Source organism: Ambystoma mexicanum, chromosome 11 (genome assembly GCF_040938575.1).
Source record: "Ambystoma mexicanum isolate Mex_15411 chromosome 11, UKY_AmexF1_1, whole genome shotgun sequence".
Lineage (NCBI taxonomy): Eukaryota > Metazoa > Chordata > Amphibia > Caudata > Ambystomatidae > Ambystoma > Ambystoma mexicanum.
This window is the reverse complement of record NC_090934.1, coordinates 446,732,673-446,741,949: the sequence shown is the minus strand read 5'-3', so window position 1 is coordinate 446,741,949 and position 9,277 is coordinate 446,732,673. Positions and strand designations below refer to the sequence as shown.

General features: G+C 41.7%; 1 protein-coding gene across 1 annotated transcript in view; it reads left to right on the top strand.

Moving 5' to 3' along the window:
* The first annotated feature begins 6,577 nt into the window (after positions 1-6,577).
* LOC138504722 (embryonic protein UVS.2-like) overlaps positions 6,578-9,277 on the top strand; it is a 60,385-nt gene continuing 57,685 nt past the window's right edge. Inside the window, exon 1 of the mRNA XM_069625259.1 lies at positions 6,578-6,720. Coding sequence (XP_069481360.1) covers positions 6,652-6,720 — 69 coding nt within the window. The 5' untranslated portion in view covers positions 6,578-6,651. The remainder of the gene's footprint in view (positions 6,721-9,277) is intronic.

Sequence of the window (9,277 nt, the reverse complement as noted above, 5' to 3'; positions counted from 1 at the left end):
GATAGATAGATAGATAGATAGATAGATAGATAGATAGATAGATAGATAGATAGATAGATAGATAGACAGATAGATGAGAAGGGTGGGATGCTGAATCAGTCGCCCACTGGCTATCCTGATTGTGTCTCCCTGGAGAACAGACTCTTCAGGAAGGAATAGACTTGGTGAAGGGGGAGAGTGTGCATGCCCGTTTCCCACAGGTCTGTCACAGAATTGCATTTAGAGAGGTTGGACTGGGTAACAGTGTTCTATTGGCAGCAGTGGTGTGGCTCAGGGGAGCTTGAGACACAGCTCTATAAACTCATGACTCAAAGCTCACTCTTGGGGGACTGCCATTCAGAATTGAACAGCAATGCAACTTTACTCCCTTCTCCAGACCACAGTTAGTCGGACATATCAGCCGAGCAAAGGTGTGTCACCCAGGGTAAATTCCCATTGGTACTCCATGGATTGTTGGGATATGGAGAGAGGGGCTATATCCCTCCACCTAGTTTTGCCCAGCCCTTCTATCCCAGTTCAGAAGGATCTTCACATGGGTTCAAGCAGAAGAGTGTCTATACCCGCCCCCCAAGACATTGTTCTCCTTAGTTCAGTCATGTGACAACAGTGAAGATAAGATAAGGTGAAACATTGCTTTTAGTGACTGTCTAAGTTGAAAACATTAGAAACAATCCTAGAACCGGAGTTTGTGATCCTCCTAAATCAATGGTGGCATGATAGTAATAGCACCTCTCTTTACAAAGAAAAGGTTCAGGCACACAGCTTACTATGTGCTATCACAGAAAGGGAATTAGACATCACATTTAAAGAAATAATCGTTCATAAAGACACAATGTTGGGAACCACATTGAACTGCATCAACCATCCTCACAGCAAAGCTACGTTACCAAAGTGTTCACTCACTCTGTAGATGGTGAATGGTAATAAATAATCAGTGACCTCCACAAGCATAACATATTACTTCAGTGAGGCAGGTACATATCATATACGAATACTAGTTCTAACTGGATGGTTGGTAGTGCATATTGCAAGAGCACATTTCGATCCTTACAACATTCATAAAGGTATCCAGGGTTTACATTTATTTTTTGACCTTTTTATTATTTCTTAAAGACTTGCATCCTCAATGGCAAGATCTGAGTTATTTGAATTGAAGCTGTGAATTTGCTACTGCAACATCTACGAAAGAGAATGATGCTTCTTACAACTCAAGGAAAGCAGGAAACACGCACCCCTCTTCAACAACTAATCATGCTCTCCTCCAACCAATGCATGGCGTAAGGCATATCAGTTAATGAACGGGGCATGAAGTAAAACAGATCTGATCTGTAAGGAACTTTAGGCTACAAGGATGAGGTTGAGCAATGAGTAGCAGACCTAGAGCGAAATTAGATTAACAAGAAACACAACCCTGGGGTTTGTTATATCCCTTCAATAGGTCACAATTTGGATGGATACCTTGAATTTAGGAAATATTAAAAAATTGTCTACAGTCTTGGAATTCCAGAGGGTTCGGAGGTAGGAAATATAAAAAAGACAACAACACAGCTTGCAGATTGTAGCACTTCATCTAGAAATTCCAGAATCCACTGAGGTAACCAGACAAATATTTATCTCCGGCCAGATCCAGATTCTAGGAAGCCTCCTATACTATCTCAAGTTGTTTCCTACAAAATACAATTCAAGGAAACGTGCTTCAACCTGCCACAGAGAAGAAACAAATCTATCAAGATCTAATGCCTGACATTCTTGAGAAAAAAAAGACATTTGCAATGCAAAGCTTTAACTTCAAGAGAATGGTCTTTGTAACACATGTTTTTTACTGCAGTATCATTGAAATGTGTATTAAAGAATCATATTTAAGTATGTGACCCAAAGGAGGTTCCCCACATATTGGATAGCCATTGGAGCATGAGTAGGTCAAAATCTCCTCCTAAATCTTTCAACATAGGCCACTCTGAGTGGACAGACCAATACACAAGTAAATGATCTGTAGAGAGCTGAATGCTGCTCACGTAACCAGTGACGTCTTTATGGGAGGGCGAAAGCGGCACTTGCCCCGGTCCCCCACCTTGGAGGCGGGTCCCCACTAGGGTGTCTAATCTAAAGAAGTTAGTGACCATTGTTTACAAGATTTAAGCAGAACATGTCAAGATATTGTATGGCATGTTGCTGAGGCTCTGAACCTATTACCTGTCTGTTGTAATAAATATTTTCTGCTCTGATCAATTCATCTTGTAATGCTTTCTGTGTTAACGGTCCCACTTATAGTTTGTGTGTTCACTACCACAACTCCTGTAGCAATGTCACCTTTCTATGGGAATTAGTGACCATGTGCAATAGCCAAAGTTTATATGCATACTGATAAATGTGAGTGCCACATTGGTTCAGAAGATAGCTCAGTGTGTTAAGCACTAATTGCACAGATGTATGTTCATATGCAAGATTATAATACTGAATCCCAGCAAGGCACACTCAGACTTTCCTATGTTTGAAGTTGATAAATCTGCAGGTATGTGTTCTTTGTTTTGTAGTGCAATAGGTCCTATTTTCAGCAGTGTACCTGTACCTGCTATGAAAAAAAAATATAACATCAGTATGGTGAAGGTCTAGAAATTGGTTTCTGCAGATGGAGGCTTGTAACACCTGGGCAGCCACCTCAAATAAAGACTATAAAGGGTTAGTCAGAGAAGTGATTAAGTATGCAAATTGAAGACTGTGAAGCCAAAGTGTTCATGCTTCTATCCTGGCTTCCCCAGCAGACGATACAGTGACCCTGGACAAATCAACTTATTTCACTGACATTACTGTGTTGTCTTTCTTGAAAAGGTTGGCTTCTCACATGCTGGGTGTATTGTTTAGCCCATTCATTACCTGATTTGACTTTTTATGTAGGTAATTTCAGCGGAAGGGTTCCTAGACAGAAGAGAGCTGATCAGATATTGCAGGCGTCTGGCAAGCATATGTTAAGGTCTGCTCATTTGGCACCAAAACAAGTTTGCTTTTTGTACAACTCAAAGATTTTTGTGTATGTTCATAAATAACAATTTTACAAGCCTGTGTTATGGGCCAATTTAAAGCATTAAAATACAAAAGAGAAACCCAGATGTAATCTTTTAGGTTCTCATCATACAGTATGTTGGCACCTATATACGTCCCTTGCCAGTAATGAAGCTAGAATAATTCCCATTTTGCATGATAAACTTCTATAACATTTTGTTTTTAAAATTGTTCTGTGATTTGTCTACTTTCAAAGTCAGATCTATGGAATGGGATTATTTTAGTTCATGGTATGTACTAGAGAAGCAAGTGTTAAAGTGCAAACATTGGGTGCAAATCCCTGCTTCACCTCTTAACCAATGTGTAATCAGGGGCATCTCATTTAATCTTGCATTGACTGATATGTCAACATTGGCAGTCCCTAAACCACTCACAATTGTCACCCTTCTGAGTGATATTGTTCTCAGGGTATGAGCTTCACAACAGCTTCACACATGGTTTCACTGGTCATAGTGTTGCTTCCTCTATAATAATAGTGAGCATTAATAAATTGCTAACCACACCCACTTATTTCTTTGCTCTCTTATGGCAACCCTACTTGAAAACCATGTCCCTCTTTTAATCTCAATCTGTCTAGATGTGTGCACCTTCCTGGTAGCTTCTAATCTTCATCCACTATGTATACTGTGCCAGGTTTACCTTTCTGTTTTCTTCCCGTTGTCCTCCTCTGTCCATGCTTGAGCATTGTTGCATTCTGTTAGAGAGATAATCTGAGTCATCATCTATTCTGGATTATGTGCACCTTTTACATACGATCTGTGTCCTCAATGTATACTAGGGCTGGTGTACATTCCTCTTGAGTGCTAATGATGAAGAGTGTCCTGTACCTATGCTACAATACAAGTAGCCTTGTTGTGGAATGCTGATGTTGGTCTTGAAATGCTACTAATTTATCATTCTTATTACAGCAAGAATGAAGAGGGTAAGGGGACTGAAAGGGAGTACCATTTAATTGCTGCAAGGTAACATGCCAACCTATGTGTTATGATTGCGAAGGGGGCACGACCAGATATTCTAGATGCCTTAATTCCTTTGGCTTGATGGAGGGGGCCCCAAAAGGGGTCTGTGCCGCGGGCACCAGAAGTGCTTAAGATGGCCCTGCATGTAACACATATGCAGGCACTGAGTCATTTTTATTTTTTGTTTTACAGCTTACATAATGATCCTATATTTACTTTTCACCTTCATGTCGTTAATTGAAGCTGTAAATGAAGCAGTAGTTATGCATTTCCCAGGCACGTCTAACAAATGCAAAGGTAATAACATGTTCAAACTGTTGCCATCTTATTGCAGTTTCCGGCAAATCCATATCCCATGACTGCATAAATGCCCACAGTGCTCTCTTTGCCAATGCTCTTCATGGCTCTTAGGTAATTTGCACCCAGTCTCATCCTTAAACATAGAATAGTTCTCTGCTTGCCATACTGTTCAGCATGACTATCTCACTTATACATCTACACTTGCACTCTGTATCTATGCTGTAACTGAATTTGCCCATGTGTGAACTGTATTTACCTAATGCACTCTTGTTGTAACGTCACTGTACTTGTCGAGAATTGCGCCCAGATGCCTCAGTGTTAGGTGCACTATACAAATGCCAAATAAATGCCTTTTGTTGTGGCGGAAGGGTTTGTGACTTTCTGGTTGGTCACATGCATTCACATGCTGACAAGTCTCAAGGGCTACTATTCAGTGAATGGAGAAAATGAGGACAGACTGCAGGATTGGAGCAGTTCTTATTGTAATTGATTAATTATAAGGCACTTAATACCCAGAGGTTTCTAAGTGCGGACCCGCAGATCCAACCTGTGTTGCTCCATGTCATCTTACTTACAAGGGGAGTACGTTGCCCCCGAGCAATCCTCCGGAGACCATCCTCATGTTCTTAGATGTATTTTTGTCATGCAGCTGATTATGTATCTTTGTCACTTTATTGATAAAATGAGTTGAGGTGGCAAAGCAGAAATGTTGTGCAGTTATCCATCCTAATTTGATTGAACCTTTTGAATGTATTGGTGTACCTTGTGGATACATGTATTGCCTCTCAGTTTCTGTATAATTTTATTTGGGGGCAACTTTTCCTGGGTGAAAGTTACCATGGATGTTGCTTGTGGAGTGCTTAGTCCAGGGTTAGTGCGGTGGCATGTGGGTATCTCCGGCTTGGAGTCATCCAGGGCTGTGGAAAAGGTGTTCTGCCTTAAGGCGTATCCATGCTCTTTCAACCGTGATGATGACCTTAATGTGCTCAGGTGGCATGACAGTGGGTGGGGATGCTGAACTATGTTCTAAAGAGGGCTTGCCAAAAAGTGGGAGTACTGCCCTAGTAAGTTTTTTGTTGAAGCAAATTCCATCCAGTGCTTTTTCACCTGTGTCGGTGACGTCTTTTACAAGTCGCTCGTGCTAATAAGTTGATTTTCCGGGTCCAGAAATGGCAGCAGCCATGGGTAATGCTGCTTAATTATATATTTATCATTTCATACTGGTGATATCACAACTTTTCAGTTAAATTATAATCCTCCAAATGTGACATCACTACTGCGTGTATACAACGTTGACACTTGTTTTATTAAAACTGGCCAAGCATATTCCATGTCCTTGCTGTCCAGATCACAGTTTCCTGATCACATTATAATCCGCTAGTTGTGATATCACAACTGTCCAAATATATGTTATCCCTTCATTTCTGAGACCATGACAGTCTGAACATATCACATTGGCAGACGGGAAGGTCATGGGCGATGGATGAAGCACTCTGAATACCACTAACAACTATGATCAAAAGTGCCAGGTGTGTAATCTCACGAACAGCTGTACTGTGCAAACAGAAGACGGCCCTTTAAAAAAAAAGCAAAATGTTTCTTTCCTCTGGCTTCCCAGTGCCTACTTAAAATGAGAATACACATGAGAATGTTGGTATTGTGCAGAATAATGCACTCCCATCAGCAGAATGTTAACAATATTGAAGATTGTGCTGACGTTTTCCTCTTCCAGAAAAAACTCAAACGGTGGTGTTGTATTTTAGATGGCACAAAACCTCTCAGAGATTAATACAATTGCTAAAATGAACACTTGGGGTAAACTATTCTGCATATTCTCTGTCTCCCTGTGCCTGCCATGTGTCCATCGGAATAATATTAAACATGGACTTGTAGTGGCGTACAGAATTGTGAGCTGCAGTGCTTTTTGGACTTTGAGTGATACCTGAGTGCACCTGTATCTAATCTCAAATTCAGAATTTTCATAAAAGGAATGCTCTGTGTTTGTGATCTTAGCGGAACTAATATTGCAAAAGAAAACAAAACTATTATCTTCAGTCAGGGGCTGTGGTGAATCGAATTGTTCACGTTGACAACCTGTTCCCCAACTCCTGGGGCGACCCATCCTTTAATTAATGCTGTGAGGATTCTTTCAAAGGCAATGGCTTCTGCATAAACTCGTGTAACCCATTATCCTGGCATCTGATTGGTTGATGCTCCACTTCTCAAGGTATATAAACGGCAGAGCTTTACATCCATACAGCAGGAACTTGACTGAAGAAAAATCCCTGCTGTACAGGATAGAGATAATCCAAGATCTCCCAACAACCCGAGGATGGACGGCAGAGTATGGGTCATCTTCACCCTATGGATGGTGAACTCCTGCTTTACTTTACCTGTACAGGTGAGAGTCCTACGGAGAGTATGCCTGATTCCCTTTGTGCATGACAGACACCCTGGTGTATGACACTCATAGTGTGTCTGTACAGGTGGGAACCCTAGAGGAAGCGTCTGTGTTAACAATATACCTGCCAGTCTCCTAGGTGTGTTTCAGTGTGGGTGTACATATCCAGGTGAGTGCTTTGGTTGCAGTGTTATATATTCCTACATATACACCATGCCCCCAGATGTGTTCCACTGCAAGTGTACCTTTCCAGTTGCGAGCTTCAGTGACAACATTATTTATCAAAGAGAATCAATTACTTTGCAGCAATTAACCTTGACAATCTAACTATGCGTGGAAGTAGACCATCCTAGCTGCAAGTGTTAAGTAATCATCACCATGCATGTGGCAGCGACGCCCTGATGCCTATAGTAGCACAGAAGAGAGCAGCCTTTCACTAGTCTAGTCGCAGTCTCGTACCCTAGAATACCCCACGGGCAGCCCTTCAATCAGCCAAACCCAATGAGGATTAGAGAGGATTACACCTGAAGCAATCTGTTTTTCCATGTGGTCAGACTTGATCATGGACCTCCATGGATGACTCATTGCGTACACCCCAATACTGCTGTTCCGATCCATGCTCCGACACTATTCATGCATTATTTTCACTCAGATGACATAATAAGAGTTGCTCTTATTTGGTTAGTGTGTTGCTCGCTCTCAGGAGATGTGCCTGGGCTGAAAACATCACATTTTGTTCCAATGCATCCATACCTGGTATGAAACTGCTGCTGCTGGTCCTTTCTCTCACATGATATACTTGCTAGGCTGCTGTTCCCTGCTCACATTTCTGTTCTGATAAGGTGGTTTTGTTCCTTGCTCTGCTGAGGGGTCTTCAGTTGTGTGCCAAGGTCTCCCTTGAGAAGTACATTCCACTCTGCTCCCCAGTAAACATAACTACTAACACGGTCTCACAATTAATGGCAAAGATTGCAGAAAGCAAACAGAGCCAGCCGTTTTTATGGAAACTGGAACTGATAAATACCATTGCTCCATTCAGCAGTACAAATAAAAGCCCTCTCCCACCTCACACATATCGAACAAGCATTGGCAAAGCCACTACTTTTGGCTTGTATGCAATTATTAGTAATTTACCAGGCACTGCTATTAGATGCCCAGGTACTCGCACCATTTCCACCTGATACCATCAATGGGCAGTTAATACCCCTATGACTTTGCCTGGTAATTGTGTTTCCCATGCCTACACATAATCCCATACTGTTGGCATTGCCAATGCTTGTGAATTAATGTTTACAATTGTGAAAATTACACCATATTTTATGAGAAAAATTGTGTTAATGCCAAACAATATCCAATTGGTTCTAGGGTCAAACATGAAAACACATCCAGTAAATGCCATATCACCAACAGTACACCTAAAAGTGCAACAATATGTTAATGACTGCATCTGCAAGTCCACAATAGACATCCGCTTTTCTACTGACCCCACCATATATGCAGGCATTGCATTCACACTTATACCCAAAACCTGACAATCATACAGTCAGAGCCCCCATACACACTGTCAGTAACACACATAAACATGCATGCACAGCTAAAGACTGAACCCGTGCACACACACATACACACACACACGCACACATATCATACATTAGATGCAAAGATGCACACATTCATATATGACAAAACACCCAAAAACCTACCTTTAGGTCTTTTGCCCTGCAGGGAATCATCTCTTTCTTCAAATTAGGATGTAGGCACCAGGCAGAAACCAATCTAGGCAGCACAGGCGCACCCAAGAAGGAAAAGAACATGTTGGGTGAACTTTCACAAATGATCAATGTGGCTGCTGTTTCTTAGCACGCAGAGGGCAAGCGTGCATGCTGCAATGCACCCTCGGGTGTGCATGTACGTTTTTTTCAATAAAAACGAAATATAACAATGTGATCACTTGCCTTGTGGAAACCAGTGGGAATGAACCGGGCATGGTGGAGGAGTGCGGCGGCAACCACCATCCTCCTTGCCTCTAGTTCTGCCACTTGTAAGAGGGATATAACCAATGTGTCAAATAAAATATGTTTTGGAGATTATGCAATGCATTGGAAACATTTCCTCCATCCCTCTCCATCATCCCATCACTTGCAATTAGTAGAGTGAAGCGAAGATGCGCGGGGCACCACACGACCACCCTACTTATATCTTGTAAGGAGTAATGGGGTGGCACATAAGTAAGGATTTTTTATGGGAGTTCAGGACGAGCATAATGCCGGAGGCACATAAGGTGTTCAACAAACAGGGTTAAGCTGCTCCTGTCTGGGATATTGTGAAATGGTCAGAAAGATGTAGTTGAGTGTATTAAAAATGCAAGATATTGCATCCATTTTCACATAAGTGATATGTTATGATATGATAGGTAATTTACAATGTGGTAAATACCCAGAGGTTTCTAAGCACGGTCCCGGGATCGAACCCATTTTGCTCAATGACGTCTTGCTTCTAATACAGCACATTGCCCCCTAGCTATCCTCCCAAGATTAGCTATCCTCCCGAGTGTGTT